This window comes from Haliotis cracherodii, unplaced genomic scaffold (assembly GCF_022045235.1).
Source record: "Haliotis cracherodii isolate W230 unplaced genomic scaffold, xgHalCrac1.p SCAF_16, whole genome shotgun sequence".
NCBI classification, from domain to species: Eukaryota; Metazoa; Mollusca; class Gastropoda; order Lepetellida; family Haliotidae; genus Haliotis; species Haliotis cracherodii.
The window spans coordinates 12,832,780-12,852,644 of NW_027266271.1; the positions used below are offsets into that span (position 1 = coordinate 12,832,780).

At 42.0% G+C, this 19,865-nt stretch overlaps 1 protein-coding gene across 1 annotated transcript in view; it reads left to right on the top strand.

The window, feature by feature from the left end:
- LOC139464167 (ATP-dependent DNA helicase RecQ-like) overlaps nt 1–9,467 on the top strand; it is a 43,673-nt gene extending 34,206 nt beyond the window's left edge. Inside the window, exon 3 of the mRNA XM_071245694.1 lies at nt 8,773–9,467. Coding sequence (XP_071101795.1) covers nt 8,773–9,086 — 314 coding nt within the window. The 3' untranslated portion in view covers nt 9,087–9,467. The remainder of the gene's footprint in view (nt 1–8,772) is intronic.
- Nucleotides 9,468–19,865: the final 10,398 nt, after the last annotated feature.

A 19,865-nucleotide genomic window follows, 5' to 3' on the forward strand; every position in this document is an offset into this window, starting at 1 on the left:
GACATACGTGAGGAAGAAAGCTGAAACAGAATGCTCACATTAACAACAATTATTAACAAAGCATGAATACGCAAATGAAAATATTTATCACGTTTTTTTTATTAAAATATATTTGCTCAATGCATGTGAACTTGGTGATAGAGCAATTTGACTTCAGTAATCGTGTAATTTTGTCGAAAATGTATATTATCCGAAGTTCAGAAAGGATGTGTGTCACCTAAGAGCGCGTTTACGTGTGTGTGCATGCATGTGTGCGTGAGCGTGTGAGTGTGTATATGTGTGTGCGCATGCGTGCGTGAGATAATAACGTTACAGAACGCACACCGGGTCAATGTTCCCGGTTTGGGAGACCCACTCTGTCACTTACACAAATGTGAGAGAGAGAATGCTTGTGTTTGTGTTTGTGAGTGCCTATGTGTGTGAGCGTGTTTGTGTGTGTAAGCATGTGTGCCTGCGTGTGTGTGTATGTGAGAGCATGTGTGCGTGCGTGCGTGCGTGCGTGCGTGTGTGTGTGTGTGTCCTACGCCCCTCCTCTGGGTCCGCTTATGTTCCAATTGTTTTTACTGGCATGCTATGCATGAGTGAGTGAACGTCACAATCACCAACATCCCAGTTATTTCATGACGACCTGGTAATACTCGAGAATGGAACAGACAAATCAGTGACTGAAAGCATGAACAACGATCCGCCACTGGAACCCGTTAAATAAACTGACGTCCAAAAGAAACTTTACCAACTGAAAATATAAATTTCAGGCAAAGTATAATTTTTTTTTCGATGAAGTCTATCTAAAATTATTATACATAACCTAAATACAACAATAGTGTATGCAGAAAATGTTAATCGTCTGTTACATGTTTGCGAGATAACACGGGTAAGGGTAAGGGTATAAAACGATTGCAACGGCAAGTCAGACATCCACAGTGATAAAAAACACACAAAAGAAATGCCACAACTCACAGTCGAACAACGTGAACGAGCCCTGGGTATGGTACAGATGGGAGCCACCCAAGCCCATATTGCACAAACCTTCGGTTGCTCCCATGTTGCCGTTACCAACTTGATGCAACGTTACAGACAGACAGGGCGGACCGCTGACAGGCCAAGAACGGGCAGACCCAGGGTGACCACGCCCCACGATGACCGGTACTTGCGTACCTTGCACCTCCGAAATCGCTTCCTGACAGTGACGCCATCGGCGACAAATGCCTTAGGTCACACGGTTAGTCGACAGACAGTGGCCAGGAGAGTCAGGGCTCATGGAATCAGGGCTTTTAGACCATACAAAGGACAGCTATTGACAGCGCAACATCGTCGTCTGCGATTGAGATGGGCCCGGACTGTACGACGTTGACAACGACGTGACTGGCAGAGTGTTGTCTTCACTGACGAAAGTCGATTCTGTATGTTTAGGGCTGTTGACGGAAACTTGACAGCTCAGCGTTACATGGATAACATTCTTCGTCCAGTTGTCCTACCATTTCTCCAACAGAAGCCACGTGGTGTCATTTATCAGCATGATAATGCTAGAGCGCCTACAGCCAGAATTGTCCTCGCAGCCAACAACGTCAACGTCCTGCCGTGGCCTGCACGCTCAGCCGGCATGTCTCTGGGACTTGATGGATCGTCGTGTTCGACACTCTCCCGCCAACCAGCAAGAACTGATCTTGGCCCTCCAAGAAGAATGGCTTCAAATCCCACGTGACCTCATCAAACGACTGACTTTTTCTGTGCGTCGAAGAGTTTTTGCGTGTATTGAGGCATTTGGTGGTCACACACGCTACTAATGACTTGTTATTGAACGTGAGCGATTGTTTATGTACTCTGCCTATTGTCCATGATTCTTAAAGCTCGAGTTGTGTACCACACCCAACTTTGGGAGGCTCTGACGTCATTCTCGGTCGCGGTATGATTGTTGTTTTCAGGGTTGATTATGCTGATATATTGATCTTCTCAATACACTTTACTTCATGCATGTATGTGTTGTTGTTTTTGAGCAAGAGTGATTCCAAACTCTAAAGTTTCTTTTGGACGTCAGTTTACATTCAACCACGTCACCTAGTCTGCCCGAACCATGTCAGCTGGTTCTTTCGACCGACAACATAGGATAGGGGGAACAATTCTATCCCCGTATCCCAATGTCATGTATGTTAATATATTCACTCGAATCACTTGAAAGCAGTATTCGTGCTTTCAAACCGTGTAACATAATGACTGGAAATTTAATTATCAGATAGAGCATGGCCTGGATCGAAAGAGGTTGTGGGATTTACACCTTCTGGCAGTATGGAGTCACTTGTTGAGTCCGGCAATAAACAAACAAAAGGAAGTTGGTCAGGGGGCATATTTTGGGAATCTAAGTTCACGTACCTAGGTTCATCTTGGTGTATGAGGTCACTTCAGCTGGTAGCGGCGGCAGCGTGGTTGGAAAGGTAATTAGACGGTACGGCTGTTTATTCCGGGAAGTCTACGAAAAATCAGTTCCAGTGCGATAGTGCTGAGATTGTGACACCTGTGCCGCAAGAACGGTGGTCATTGTAGGCCCAGATGATGCTCTCGCCCACGAGTGATTGGCTGTCTTGTGGCGAGTTGGTGAGTGAGTGAGTGAGTGAGTGTGTAGTTAGGTAGGTGTATGAGTACATTGTAAGCCGTGTAAGTGAGTGGACTGGTCCATTGTTGAGTGGTGAAGGTTTTTTCCAGGTGTGCGAGTGAGTGAGTGGAAGCGTGAGTGGGTTGGTAGTTTTGTGTGCAAGTGAAAAATTGTTGTGGGGAATAGTATTGCAGCAACGCCGTGGCACTCGACAAAGTCCATTTCAAATGCTTTTTTGGAGTTTATGGAGAAACATAGGTCAGTAAATCATGCTGACCGTTGGCATCGCCTTTTGAAGATCAGTTGGTTATAGTTTATGACCTACTTAATAGCGTCGCCGTGCCTTGACGGTGAAGACCGATGCTCATGTTTTACCCAGGCTCGACTTATATATATGTAAGGAGTAAACAGTTAATCATAATATACGCACACACACACAAAAAAAGAACGCAAATGCATGTTTGGTGTCATTTGATGGATTCAGTGGATCAACACACAGCAGATAAATCACATATGACACACTCTACCACAGTTGACGCTGATGTAGATACGTCAAACTACCAAAGTCAAGGTCATCCGCTGTCAGCATGGACGTAATGATTCGGGCCTTGGGGAATGGTGCCCTATAGTGCCTGTGCCAGCTGTGGAGAGGTGCGGCTGTGGTTGACGCTGTAAATAAATCTGTTGTTGTTGTTGTCTGTATGTTGTTGTTGTTGTTTAGGTATGCCGATGTTGGTCGTACTGTGTATATTCTGGCATTCATGCTCGGACAGGGCGCTGGCGTTCTGTATATTGAGTGTGACCGGTGGCTGTAGAATTTCATCTCGGTACCGTTATGCAGTTAAGTTTCCCTGGACACCACACCACCACATTGCCTCACACCATCACACTCCCTCCTGCTGCAGTTTGGCGCAAGGCATTTACGCCGACGCCTGTACACCCGACATCTTCCACCTGCACGGCATAGTACAACACTTGACACGTCGCTAAACCATAGCTGTCAATCGCAGGTGAAGCCAGACTCTGTAGACATGACACTACTGACGTCGTATGATGACACCTCGAGCAGGTCGTCTGCTGGAATACCTACCTGACGTAGGAGGTTTCCATGTCCCTCTTGTACGGCACATGCTGTAGGTTGCGGTGGTGCTCCTTTGCGTAGAGGGGCGATAGGGTAGCCTCGTGGTTAAATCATGCTCGTCACGCCGAAGACACGGGTTCGATTCCCCACATGGGTACAATGTGAGGAGCCCATTTCTGGTATCCCCTGTCATGATATTGCTGAAATGTTGCTAACAGTGGCGTAAAGTCATATTTAATCATTCCTTTGCGTAGATGACGAAACCGGATGTAGCAGTCCGCGGCTATGGTGGTCCGACGTAGTCTACCGGATCTCCTGGGGAAACTGACGTGTTACTGACGATTCCAGAGTCTCGTAAGAGTGTCTCGGGATACTGAAAAGCCCTGACTATGGCCGACCAAGATTCACCAGTTTCCAAGTGACCGATGGCATTGTTTCGCGGCATTGGAAGTAGTTTCTTCTACAAGTGCCATGAGTTAAACTTCAAATTTTATCAACCTGTCAGGTTATATTATGTGTCCCCCAACCGCCAATAACTGCAATGACATTTTACAAAAAAGGGAAAAGTGGTTTATACAGCTGTTAGTTATCTGCCGTTTTAATTATATATGCTAAATATGCTAATACTTTTTAGAAGAGTCTCTCGTAACTCAGTACGGAGTTGCCCATATATGTATTTTATAGTGTCACAGGGTTGAAATGAATTGGGATAGGACTGTGATAAAAATCTGTCTGTCTGTCTGTCTGTATCGATCCCAAATTTTCAAAAGTGTCTAACCCCCAGATTTCAGAGCCATACAATAGAACTGGTGCAACTTTTGTGTCAAATATCCGGAAAAAAAACAGGACATAACGGATTGAATTTGTTCAGTGATCTCAAGACATAAAACACTGTCTTCTTGGCCTGGGACTAGCATTATCTCCATGTTGCACTTAATAGCTAGTTTTCTAAGACACCAATCTGTCTCTGTAATCCAGCAAGAAGAGTGAGTGAGTGAGTGAGTATGGTTTAACGCCGCTTTTTGCAATATTCCAGCAATATCACGGCGGGGGACACCAGAAATGGGCTTCACACATTGTACCCATGTCGGGAATCGAACTCGGGTCTTCGGCGTGACGATCGAACGCTCTAACCACTAGGCTACCCGACCGCCCCCAGCAAGAAGAACATCATCAGAGAATGGCGAAGGTAACGAATGTTTAATGTCTGGATGTAACTGAATATCGCAACCACAAGGTTTTCGACTTCCTGTGCTAGCTTATTAATGGACATCGAAAATAGCACAGTTTAATATAGATGTAATAGATGTATCACATACCACTTCCTTCGTGATCAGGTGTACCTGCTGCAATACACATACAATAACATATTGTACGGACCTGTGAACATCCGGGTTAGAATAGGTCTTCAGCAACCAATGCTTGCCGTACAAGGCGACTATGCTTCTCGTAAGAGGCGACTAACGGGATCGGGAGGTTGATGAATGTCATCGTATCCCAAAAGGTAGGTCATCCTAATCTTGACAATTTAATCTACCCTTGTTTTGTTATCATGTATAGGGCACAGGCGGTAGTAATTTATTATGAGCCATGGCGGTTCAACCCAGTGATGTAGATCATCGTATCATATAAAAATTGTATTCAGATAAAAGTAAATTAGGTAATATGTATATTCGTCTTCGATAAAACTTTCTGTTTTGTTTATGTTATATTACCTGACTTGAATTGTGTGATGGACAGTTCTTAGAAGTTGACGGATAACAAAGTAGACAAAATGTTTATGGATAACAACTTCTTTATTGTACTGTTTATTCACTGCAATATAGAAGTTATACATTACCTTTATGTCTACTTTATTACCTGCAAGCAGCTGAATTCTTTTGTTGTTGTTGGTTTAACAGAATTCTTCCAGTGTTTTCAAGGAACAAGACATGGCTGTATGCTGAGCCCGTTACTTTTCAGCTTATTTATAAATGAACTTACAACGGAGATGACAATATCAGACTGTAGAGGTATATATTTCAGAAGATGCTCCAAATGAATGTTCTCTCCTATATGCAGATGACGTGGCAAACACTACAGATACAGTTGGGAGGCTTCAGCAACAAATTGATGTTCTCAGCACATTCTGTGACAAATGGGGGCTTTCTCTTAATTTAGATAAATTCCAGATAGTAGTATTTCGGAACGAAGGATACCTACGCAACTACGAAAAGTGGTTTTACAAAGGAACACAGGTTAAAGTTGTGCCATTCTTTAAGTACCTGGGACTCGTCTTCACGCCTAAGGCAGTATGGACTCGAGCAACAACGACATTAGCACAGCAAGCCGAAAAAGCAAGCCAGCTTATCTATAAACTCCATTTTAAGTGTGGTGGACTGCCAATAAATGTTGCTGCAAACCTATTTGACAGAATGATATTACTAATCCTTACCTACGGCGCTATAATTTGGGGATTTCAACGGATTCAATGTATCGAAACAGTTCAGCTAAAATATTTCAAGAAGATTATCTATGTTCCTCAAAATGCCTGCAATGCTGCTGTTCTTGGTGACTGTGGAAGAAATGCTGTCTTCGTGACGCAAGTAATGAAATTGTTATCTTTTTGGACTAAACTTATCTCAATGGACAACAATCGACCAAAGCAAACGTACATAATGTTGCATGGACTGGACAGTGTGAACCGTACATCGTGGGTGTCATATGTTAAATAAACTTTATTTAGATACGGATTTGGATACACTTGGATCATGCAGGACTCTGGAAATAAATCTGTATTATTATCAGAAGTAAAACAACGTATCATCGACGTAGATATTCAATAATGGCAAGCAGACATTACAGGCAACTCTAAACTATCTTCCTGCTCTACTGATAAATCTGTTTTAAATGTCGAACTTTATCTTACACATATCAATTCACGGACTTACAGACAAGCCCTATCAAGATTTAGATGCGGATGCCACAATTTAATGATTGAACTTGGACGAAGAATGGGATTGGATGAAGAAATCAGATTATGTTCATACTGTAGCCGTTATCGAAAAGATGTAATTGAAAACGAATATCATTTTTTACTTGTCTGCAAAGCCTTCTCTCAACTCCGGGAATGTTGTATTCAACCATTTTATTATAAACATCCTTCTGTTACAACATTGGTAAAGCTAATTCATTCCAAATGCCCCCAAACACTGTTAAATTTTAGTAAATACATATTTTCGCTTTTAAACTGTATCCTACACTTCATCAATAATTGCTTGTTGTTATGTATATATATATTGTTTTAATCCTCTCGTGTATATTGTAACTATCTATTTTGTTTTACTATTGACAATGTATGTTCTGTGGGCCAGTGGCCTTTTTGACTTGAATAAACACCATAATACATGTCTACTTTATTACCTGCAAGCAGCTGTATTCTTTTGTTGCCGCCGCATCTCTCTGGAGACGGTGTATTTTACCTTTCTCTTGTGAATAATTGCGAAGATCGATGCTCATGATGTCAATCATTGGATTGTCGGTTCCAGACACGATTATTTACAGACCGCGTCATATAGATGAAATATTGCTGAGTTAAACAACAAACTATAAACAAACAAACATGCTGCGCACCATCCTCGAGTGCCCGGTGTATTATTATCGATTCGATAAATGCCCTAGACCAATGCGATTTGGGAAGTGACGTCATTTAAGTTATTTGTAAAAATTAATAAAATAATGATTGGAGATTAAGGAGTAGTAACCTTGTACATTATCTTCACATATCACCTTCACGTGTGTGGAGTCGTGAAGACGTCGACGACGGCGGAATGTGTCCGGCTATTGTAAATGTCACGTGACGTACTTGTCTCATACAGATCAACAGAGCGTGTGGGTGGAGATAGGTGCGTGTGTGTAGAGACAAAGGTTAATGTTGTTGTGACGATACCATCAACTCAGAAACGAATAAACCCTTCAAATCAAGTGCAGACCCGCCCCATGTTCAAATAGCTTACATACAGACACGGTGCATTGCCACAATTGTTTTAAGATATTGACGGATCAGAATTGGAGAATATCGCCATAAAGGTACGTGCACAAACTACGTTATAATGCGTTATATCCTAACATTTCATAATACCTGCATAAAACAAAATAAATTCAAATTTGCTCTTTTTCGTTTTCGTCTATGTTGTCATGATCTGGAAATTGAGCGTGGGCGTCACTTCACTATACATGTACCTAGAAATTTAAGAATATTTAAACTTTGTAACTTAAACTGAGTTCAAAATTCATTCCATTTTAATTTCGTCTGTCCAGCATACATACAGTTAAGACAACTATATAATAACACTAAGTTTTATTTTCATCCAAACATCCATAAATTTAACGTTTGATGTCATCGCCTAACACTGGCTTTATTACAACAATTACATCAACTAAGCAAAATATTTGTACTATATGGAAATAAATGAATGGTTAACTGTAATTCCGCATGTACCATAACGTTTGTACATAAAGGTCTGAGGCCTAAACGTACTGTGATAAATTGATTGAAATATCGCCCTGATTATGATATTTGGGTAACAGCATAGTGACAAACGAATCCGATTTGCGCCATTTTGGCCTTCCTCTGATAACCCATTGACCACCAGTTCAAATCGGCATTAACCCAAGCTCATGCACCTACTCACTCATTTAAATGTTACATAGAGATTATTATACGAGTATGTATGTCATACTGAATTTACGAAAGATGTATCAAGATATCTTGTCTTTTACGAGCGAGAGCTCGTAAAGTCAGAATGACAGATATGGGAGTGTAATAATGTCTTTTTTTACCCACAATTCTGAATTCTTTTGAGCCCCACTTAAGAAAAAATTCTCTCATCACCACCGCCACTTCAGAAAACTACAATTTTTGAATGACGTATTCAGCTGTGACGTGTTTTTGTTCAGCGTCATTACAACCTAACGTCACAATACCGTTCGGATGACACGACGATGCACTGGTGCGCGAGAAGGGATATTTGCCCCGGTGCACATAAGATGTTTATGAACTTGGTTATTGCTAACCCCTTAGGGTAATAAAGTTTGTTATAGCCAGCTTCCGTCATTTCAGACATGAAGCTAACGTTGGCCCTAGCTGTGATTCTCCTGCTGTGTGCCACGCCGATAGGTGGCGCTACGGTACCGGAAGAAGAGACACGCCTTGCACTACTGTCAGACGTACCGAAGAGGTTCGTCAGGACAGTCCTGATGCGAAGGCGACATCATCTTGACACACAACACCCTGTGAACCTCGAAAACAGAAGACGCAGAAGCGTGGTCGCCTTCTGTCAGACGGAGGAGTGCTTCAAGTTGATGGGGCGATATGATGAATGGCTGCGCCTACACGGCTCTGGATCTTCTAATTCTGGTCGCTGGGGGAAGTAATACAGAAATACAGAATGTTCTACCACTGACCTTTTGGCCCCAGTCATTGTAACCACTAGGATGCTATATCAGTGAGTTATGTCTAATGTCGCACTTCCTCCTGTTGCTGAAGCTTTTTACGGCCGCCAAGGAACAGTTGGTACGGATAGGGGTTTTGTTGTTGTGACGTATGCAGATATTCAGTACAGAATTAGAACGTAGGCAGAACAGTTCGCTATAGATTTGGACAGACACCCTTTACTTGAAGTATCTATCTACCAGTCACTGAGTATAAAACATCTCAAGAGAGAGTAGAAGTGATGACTACAAACAACACATAATAATAATGTCTTTGTCCTTTTTTATGGTATCATGAAAGAGTGTAACAGAATATATTAAAAGTCGCCCAATACCCGTTGTTTGTTGTGCATATATACTTTTGATTGACGATTTTTCTTAAACGACGTCATATTTGTTTGATTTGTTTTTGTTTGTTTGTTGTTAACGCCGCACCCAGCAATATTCCAGCTATATGACGGTGGTCTGTAAATAATCGTGTTTGGACAAGACAATCCAGTGTTTGATATCATGAGCATCTATCCACGCTATTGGGATACGATGACATGCATCAACCAAGTCAGCGAGTCTGACCACCAGATCCCTTTAGTCGCCTTTTTACGATAAGCATGGGTTGCTGAAGATCAGTTCTAACCCGGATTTTCATGTTTGAAACAGAATGAATGTAAAGTGCAGGACGACAGAAAATATACGCCACGTTTGATGCTGGCTAAAAAAGAAACAAACACGAAATGGTTATTCGATAGTGATGTATTTGACACAGATACGATAGTTGTGTGTTGAACCTCTATTTTGCAGTGATTTTGCTGCTGTTTTCAGCCTAGTAACGGCTTAATAACGTTTGTAATTATTTGGTCAATTTCAATTTTCAAGTGTATACTTTCTTTCGCCCGGGAATTTATATTTAGTCATACACCTGCATATAATGTTCAACTGATTCTGCGTGGGTCATAATGTAAATGCAAATGTTTTCGGGCACAAAATGGCGTGACCAGGTGTCCAAAGTCGTGCCATACGAGTGACCACCCGGATGTCCTATAAATATCTGGCTGTTTTGCAGCTTCTTTCGTGTTTAGCTTGTTTACGAACCAAAGTTATATGAAGGAAAAGAAATTCTTTGTTCTCTTTTCTAATGCTCAGTCGCTCACTTCCAAACCCTACCAGAAAACGCACAAAAGGCAATGGGTAGAACATGAATTTCAAGGAAGGTAATTCGTTTCTCCCACCTTGTATGGAGGCGCCATGTTATTACTGGCTAATGGCTATTGTATTACACAAGGGCACATGTCGATACTAACATGCAGATAGTGTCCGTCAGAACAAAACTTTGGACTTCAATCGAGTATTGTCGTGAGATGCCGCTACCCACAGAAGGCACAGAAGTCGTTATAATATTTTGTCTGTACCGCCAGATCCCGACACATACAGTTCGTATCACGTACGACTGTCGACTTTGAAAACATGTTTCTTGTATTCGTTACAGAAATAGTGTATTCACTTTGGTTCTGAGACGACGAAAGCAAACGAAGTCTCTTTGAACATAAGCATAAAGGTATCAGCCCAATGTCAATATGGGGTTATTCCAGTGCTGTCTATGGTTTAGGAAAAGTCATTTCCTCGTCTTTAGAATCAGAGAATTTATTCAGTGACTGGTCCCAGGTGTCAGATGCCACCGCAACTAACCCCACCTTCCAGAGAATGTCCCTCCGCCATTGTTGAGGAGGTAGGTGTTGTACTCTGTCATCATCTTCACACACTCGTCCGTCTGGCAGAAGGCCGTTGTACCATCGCGTTTGTCGACACTGGCGGCTGAACGGAAGTGTTGAAGTAGCTGCCGAAGCAACGCTGTGTCGTGATGTCGGCCTGCTGCCTGGATGTCATGTGGCCCTCCCGACGAAAGAGAGGCTCCGTCACACATCCGGGCAAATAGCCACACTAAGACAAGCGCGACCGTCTGCTGAATGAATCTCATTCCTGTAACTGAAAGTCAATGGTACGTTATTTTATCTTATTTGATTAATGCTTTATGGAACAGCTGATCTGCATCTCCTGTTGATGTACATCAACTCGAATGGTTTGTGCTTCTAATCACAATATAATAAACGAAATATTGTCCGCCAACTTTCTGTAGCTTTTGCGGATCCTGGGAGTATCTTGATTGAATGACACAATGTAAATACACACAAAAATTGTGGAGAGCGTTTCTTCCTTTTTTTAGACAACGATTCTGAAAGTCTTTGATACACTGACCTTTCTTCCAGGCCTGAATATATGACAAAATTGTTTGGACAACTACTGTTCAAGTTAAGTCAAGTATATATATTTTCCTTCAAATCACTGTTACCAAAAGTTACCTGTTCATAATACATGTTGAACTAATTATCCATGTACTTCATTAAACATAACGGAAAGCAGTCAAGTTAGTTATCACTTACAATTCAACACTTTAGTAGTTTGAAATAAAATCGACAAAATCCTTTCAATATTCATGAGGACCTCCGCCAAAAGCAGAATCGATTGTACGATTCCGACTTTATCCCGAGCATGTGTAAATGAATCACTATCAAATAGTTCTGGGATTTGGCTGGTATTTTCTTTAAATACTCTGTTCCAGAGAAAAATGAAAAAAAAAAACATGTCCTAAAGTTTCAGCAATAAAATATATTGTTCACTGGTCAAACTAGATGTCCTGGTGTGAAATCTGAAAATACATTATTCTGCTAATCCATAAATTAATCCATGGGCCGGAAATAATAGCATGTTTCTTATACAACCCCTCCACACACACACACCCTCCCCCTCTCACCCTTGATATTGAATAGTGGGCCCTTAAAGACAATGAGACGGAGCCCACCAAGACTCACCTGTGCTCCTCGAGATCAGGTCTAATCACTCACTCTGGTAGTGGCACTGGGTGAAGTAAGTCAGTTTATCAGTTAAATAGCACTGCTCCAAATACTATATACTACATGGAATAAACCGAAGTGAAAAACTAGAACTAGAAGTCCTTTCATTAAAGTTTCACACGTGATATAGTTATAAGGTATTAAAGGAACCTCCCATTGCTTATGAAGTTGACATTTCTAGTAGAATATTATTAATCGTCTCGAGCTATATGCTAAAAAAGATTACGGTATGTTTATTTTTAGACAAGTGTTTATGCCATGTGAGTCTATGTTCTCTATCATAAGAAGCATAGCATCATTGGGTGATATATAACGGTGATAATCTGAAAAGTGGTTGATATGAGTGAGTGAGGGTGTGTGAGTGAGTGGTTGAGTGAGTGAGTGGGTGGGTGGGTGTGTGAGTGAGTGGCTGAGTGAGTGTGTTGGTATGTGAGTGAGGATGTGGGTGGATGAGTGAGTGAGGGTGTGGAAGGATTAGTGAGTGGGTGGGTGGGTGTGTGGCTTTGTGTGAGTGGGTGAGTGAGTGAGGGTGTGGATGGATGAGTGAGTGAGTGGGTGGGTTGGTGTGTGAGTGAGGGTGTGGGTGTGTTAGTGAATGGGTTGATGGGTGTGTGAGTGGTTTAGTGAGTGGGTGGGTGGGCGGGCGGGCGGTGTGGTTTAGTGACTAAGTAACTGACTAAGTAATTGAGTGTTTGAAGTGGCGAGTGAATGGTATTAGTGAGAGTGTACCTATATCACTGTGAGGTATACAAAAACGTCAATATTGTCACAAGCAATGACCTACCCAGTTGCGACATAAGGTGACTGAAATAGGACATGAATTTGGTCACTGATGCGTCAATTTTGGACATTTCCTCCTCTACTCCCACCCTCCTCTACCAAGGCCTTTAAATATTGTAACCCTGTTCAACGACTTTTGGGCATGAGTCGTAGGAAAGTCCAATAAACCTTCGTAGAAAGAGGACCGCCTCCGTGGTGTAGTGGTAGAGCGTCCGCCCGGAGAACGGAAAGTCCGAGGTTCGATCCCCGGCCGCGTCATACGTGGTACTTGTTGTTCCCCTGTCTGGCGCGCCGCAATAAGGGGCCTAAACAAGGACTGGTCGGCTCGGAGTCAGTATACTGTGTCTGAGTGAGTTAGCCATGCATGCTCGATTGTACCTTAAACGTGAAATGTAGACATCAAAGGATGGAGCTGCTGGAATATAGCTCGACATGATGGGAACGTTCTTTGAAAGTTGAAGTATTCCCTCTTGTCATACAGTCTTGTGGATACCTATCGTCACTCTGAATCCTTATGCACAGATCTAAACATTAAACAGATGAGGCGGTTTCACTGGTTTCTTCAAATTCTGGTTTAGGTGGGTAGATCAGTGGAAGGGAATTGGCTTTTGGACAGTTATTAAATGATGTGAGATCAGCGATATACCTGAAGCATAGGTTCAACGTCTTGGCCAATTTGCCGTGTTTTGATCTTTGCCGATCCGAACAGAAGGCTGAAGCATATGCATCAAATATCAGATCAGCAGGGAGGGGAAAACAATCAGATGCGTACTTTATGTCTAAGCGTTCAAGTCTTCTTCTTATGTCTAAGAAGTCAATCATTTCACATATTGTTTTATCAGTAATCTTTACATGACATCCGTTTTCATTTTTGTAACTATAACTCTGGTCACCACCTTAATGCCAGGAATGAAGTCGTTACTTTAGTATGTCGTGTTGGATGATTATGTACAAAGTTAAAAAATCAAATAATTTCACTGAATTTGAAAATCGTGCTTTTCTGAGATTGTGAAACTTCAAGCACACCCTTTGAGTATTTGAGATTCCACATGGTAATAATTCCGCTTGTCTCAAATACTTCCTGTAAGTATAAAAGAGTCCGTCCTTGATTGTATTAAGGATTATGGTCAATATTTGAGACAGGGATTTGGCGGTACATTTACTAAACTCTGCAGTCTCTCTAAGCACATATATAGATTGTTTTAGATTATGTTCGTCTACTTCAGATTATTCGATATACACTCTGGTTCAAGCAGTTGAAAATAAACAAAATCGTCTTTGGTAAGTTAATAATCAGCCATGATATTAATTAATCCGATGAAAAGTAAAGCTAGTGTTGTAAAAGTGAAAAATACAATTTTCTTTTTATAAGTCCACAATTCAGTAAAAATAAAATACAATTTCAAAAATGAAGAAAAAACATATTTTGAATATGTTTTTGCCTGTTGAGTACATATATATGACAGAACTATTTAGAACAATGAAATTTCAAATGATATAATGTTTTTCAGTATCAAAATTAAACTCTTGTAAACAATAAAATTAGCAGAGGTATTGCTATCATATTTCTAAAATAGGCCAAAAAAGAAATTTACCATTCACCTGTGGACATAATATGATTTTGAGAATTTAAGGAGGTTGTGAATATTGTTTTACGCCGCTAACTATATCTGTCTCAGCAATATCACGGCCGAATCTCTTAGAATGCCTTTATGTGTCACCGAACCGTGGTCTTCAGTATGACGAAGGATTGCTTCAGCTAGCTGGCTGTCTCACCGCCTACGCGGTAGAATAGGAGCGGGTGATCAGGTATACACTCACCAGGGAACAAATAGGTCAGCTTATCTGCCGGGTGAACTGCTATCACGTGTTTACCTCGACAGCAGACCAGTTGTAGTTCAAGGTTCAATCAGAGATACAAGGACGCACTGTCACCATCTCACATAGAGTACAATGTATATTGACCTAATTACCAGGCGACTACAATCCGACATACCCTACACAAACCACGTAGGGATTTCTTGTTACCTACACCTCTGACTGACGTTGTGATCGGGTGGTCAGGCCCAGCAACTGGATTGGGTGAGATGAGGTGGAATGAGGTTTGACGTCGCGTAAAGGGTTATATCGCTACGTGCATACACGTGTGTGTGTGTGTGTGTGTGTGTGTGTGTGTGACTGCTTGTACAAGTCCGGACTAATACCGATTTTATACTTCTAGCCCACTGATATACCATGAATAACCACTCAGACACAGTATACTGACTCCGAGCCGACCAGTCTTTTTTTTAGCCCTTAATGCCGAGCGCTAAGCAGGGTACCAAGTGTCATCTTTTAATGTCTTTTGGTATGACGCGGTCGGGAATGGAGCCCCGGACCTTCCGCTCTCCGGGCGGACGCTCTTCTACCAGACCACGGAGGCAGTCTGGCTGATTTGGTGTCATCTTACTTGACACTTAAGATGTTGATCATATTACCAACCACTTGTTTGCAAACTCCAGTCCCTTTCATATGTGCAGGGTGTTCATGTCATTCTATTTTTACGACAGCGAGGTTACACCGGAAATTAGGCACGAGTCTGGTACACATAGTATGACATGAACATGAAAATATAATGTTCTATTTATTACCGAAGAAGATGTCTACATACAGAGGCGGATTTTAGTGTAAATTCTATAAGGACAGCAAGTCGCAACAGCAGCGGATTGTTTACGTCATCCGGACGGCATTGTTGACGGCATTCGAATCTTTTGTGACGTAAGGTCGGAATCACGTCACACTAGACACGACGTCATAGTTGAAGATTGTTGACGTCAATCATGTCGTGATCAATGCATTTTTCTAAAATGGAGCTAAAAAAGATTAAGAAATAATTGGTTATAAAGACATTTTAACATCCAAACCTGGCTCCCACAGGAGATATCGCTTGGGTGAGATAAAGCGATATCAACTTTGTAATCACAATGCTTTGCAGACCATTACGACGTCATTGGTTACCTTGGGTACGCCAGAAACCTTGACCTTGATTGTGGGTTCGAATCCCGGTTCGCTGAGATTTTGTTTGTAGGTTTGTCAGCACCATACCCATGCTCGTCGGTTTCTCCGAAGTGGTAAACGTCTGAGACCTGTATTACTTCGGACTTTACTCCCACATTAAGCTGACACGCCGGGATATAACTGGAATGTACAGTTAAAAGCGGCGTTAAATCCAACTCACTCACTCACTCATGTAGCTGGAATGTTGCTGACTGTGGCTTAAAACAACCAATAGATACACTCGCAAGTTGTATTTTGACATCACACCACACGATCGTACAGTGTTATAGCGTTCGCCCGTCACGCTTAAGAGTGAGTATGGTTTTTACGCCGCTTTTAAATAGCAATATTCCAGCAACATCACGGCGGGGGACACCAGAAATGGGCTTCAACCATTGTACGCATGTCGGGAATCGAACCCGGGTTTTCTGCGTGACGAGCGAACGCTTTAACCGATAGACTACCCGACCGCCCCGTCACACGAAAGACCCTGTTTGACTCCCAATATTGGTATAATATTTGAAGTTCTTTAGGGTGAGCAATTGACTTGCCTTTGCATGTGTTTGTGACGAGTGACACGGGTGGGACAGGATACGCCCACCCTTTCGCGCGCGAACACATGGTATCATCACTATTTGATAGTGATTCAAAAACGCAAGCCCATGATACAGTCGGAATCATCTAATGGACTTTAAGTAGAGATCTCTTGTGGCTATGATAACAGTTTTGTCGCTTTTGTCATTAATGTTCCCTGTAATGATATTGCTGTCTTGAATGTTTTTGCACAGTCATTCATTTTATTGACTTACAAAAGAACTGTGAGACGTCTCATTAACCCACATTGGTCATATCCAAACGCGTAGGACGGGCCACACTTCTTCGGTATCGCCTTATCTGATGCTCGAACATCTTGACCTGCTCAAACTCTCCCGGATTCTGTTGGTGTGTAAACACTATCCGGTTCGTTTTGTTATTTATCGGTGACAAATTACATTTGGCTCATTGAAATCGTCTGAAGATGATCAATACGATGCTCCTGGATACACGTTGACAAACATTTTTTTTTATGATTAATAAAGTTGATACACACCTGCTGACACTACATGCCATGGTGAGGTGAAATTGGTTTAACACACGTGTATGCATGTGCGTCTGCTTGTACTAGTCCGGACTGATGCCGATTTATAGTGCCAGCACACTGAGATACCATGCCGTAGTTTAACATGAATACCCCACTCAGACACAGTATACTCACTCCGAGCCGGACAGTACTTGTTTTAGCCTCTTAATGCCGAGCGCCAGACAGGGTAACAACAAGTCCCATCTTTAACGTCTCTTGGTATGATGCGGGCGGGGATCGAGGCCCCGGACCTTCCGCTCTCCGGGCGGACGCTCTACCACTAGACCACGGAGACGGTCTGTATGTCAGGGGAAAAACAGGTGGCTCATTTGTCTACGGTGCGTTATTCGCTGTGTAGAGTTGTGTCCCCAAACTCGTGTCAGGATCCGCTGATCATGGGTTTGTGTCACAGACTCGTTCTGAAACTGATCCAGGTAAATTCAAATGTCAACGAGGGGCACGGGTGGCCCAGTCGTCTAGGGCGCCGCGATTTGCTGTGCAGAGTTGCGTCCCCTGGACACGCCAGAAACCTATGATTGTGGGTTCGAATCCCGGTTCACCCCGATTATGTTTTTAGGTTTGTCAGCACCATACCCGTCCTCGTGGGTTTCACCGAAGTGGTAAACGTCTGATACCTGCATCACTTCGGGCTTTCCTCACACATTAAGCTGACACGCCGCGATATAACTGGAATACTGTTAAAATCGGCGTTAAACCCAACTCACTCACTCCCTCAAATGTTGACGTCTACGTCCACGTCTGTATCACTCCCATAGCCTGTCGTCTTATGTTTGTGGAAAGAAATTGACTCTGCTAGTAATATTTTTTGCAATAGTTCAATTTTGATACTGAAATACATTATATCATTTAACATTTCGATGTTCTGTTATAGATATGTACCCAACAGGCCAAAACATAGTTAAAATGTTGTTGGTTTTTCTTTTTATGAATGTGTAACTGAAATAATGAATGAAAGAATCGAACCCACCACAAAATGAGGCAGGCTTGGCGGAGTTACTTCCCTTAGCTGCCAGGATCAGGAGGTCGTCACTTGTTGCCTTATTCTGCCCCTTTATCAGAGTGAGTGAGTGACTATGGTTTTACGCCGCTTTTAGCAATATTCCAGCAATATCACGGCGGGGGACACCAGATTGGGCTTCACACATTGTACCTATGTCGGGAATCGAACTCGGGTCTTCGGCGTGGCGAGCCAACGCTTTAACCACCAGGCAACCCGACCGCCCCCTTTTATTAGAAACATTTGAAGGAAAAGGTTTGAGGAATGATATCTAGTTAGGCTCAGCATATATTTCTGTGGAATGTTTTAACTGATTTTTTTTATCTTTCCTCTCAGTTTGATCCTTTTATTTTTACACGTGTGTATGGTCGGAGATACATTTCATCTATTTTGTGAACTATGTGAAATTGGTTTGTGGATTCGAATCCCTGTTCGCTCGATTGGGCTCGTTCGTTCACCAAGGTAATGAGATACAGTCTACAACAAACTCGAGGTTTGAAACACACGCAGTTAACCACAGCTGGGTACATCTGTTAAACCGCACGTTTCGTAGTTCACAATAGGCAGAAACGTCCAGTCGTTGATAATGTTATCAAGATTCGCCAGCTTAATATTCGCACATCTCCCTTCAAGGCTTTATCCAATATATAGTTCGACGACCTTGCGTATTGAAATTGACGAACCTTGGGTGCTGATTTTGCAAAATCGGCTTTTTTTTGTTAAGCTCTAACATTTTGTGGACCTAGATAACATGTTTAACCTACTTTCCAACTTGTGACTCGTATGCTGTTTACATAAGTGTCACAATCTACACCCGACACGCAAGACTCGTCGACAGCAAACAGGGTTCATCAGAGAAACACGACCGTTTGTGTAATGTGACACGAGGCATCAGTTCTGAATGACAGACACATGGATCTCAACCCCAACATGGGCTGAAATATATTTTAAAACGCCTAAGTTTGAATTGAAGGCAGCGCCTATTCAACAGATGTTCCTGATTCTGTTTGGGCGTGAATGTTTGTTTTCTCTTAGGCTATTTACAGGGTCTATATTACTTTAACATCATTCTCATTAAAATCAGATCTTAGTTCTAGCTATCGCTAAACAAAGCGGCAAAGAGAACTTAGATCTGATTTTAATGAGATTGCTTTAACATATATCTACTTTAACTCATCACGTTGAACCATGGAATGTTTTCCTATCAGAGAGGAGGCTCACTGAGTTAGTATTTGTACACTCTGGATATATCGAAGCCTTCGTCTTATCAAGATTTTGTTTTTTTAAACTTTGAACTGTCAAACTCACTAATTTTAAGTCTGTTGCAAACAGTATTTCATATATCTATAACCGAAGTTGACTTCAAATTAAGTTTAGGTACAGTCAACACGATATCCCGCAAAGAGTGTGTATACAGCTCTCATCTCTGATGTATACAACTTTTAATGTATATAACCTCGTGAAGATCGGGGGTAGAATAGGTCTTCATGCAGCAACCCATGCTTGCCGTAAAAGGCGACCATGCTTGTCATAAGAGGCGACAAACGGGATCGGGTGGCCAGGCTCGCTGACTTGGTTGATACATGTCATCGTATCCAAATTGCGCAGATCGATGTTCATGATATCAATTAAGATCTATTCATTGTCTTTGTGGTAATTTATACAGAAATAAAGATTTTTTTCGAAATAAAAATGGGGGTGCGCACCCCCCCCCCCCCCCCCCTCCTCTGTATCCGCCCATGCTACGTATACAGCTCGTCTCATGCATATATAAATATATATAAATATATATCAATATATATCAATATATATATACACATACATACATACATACATACATACATACATATATATATATATAT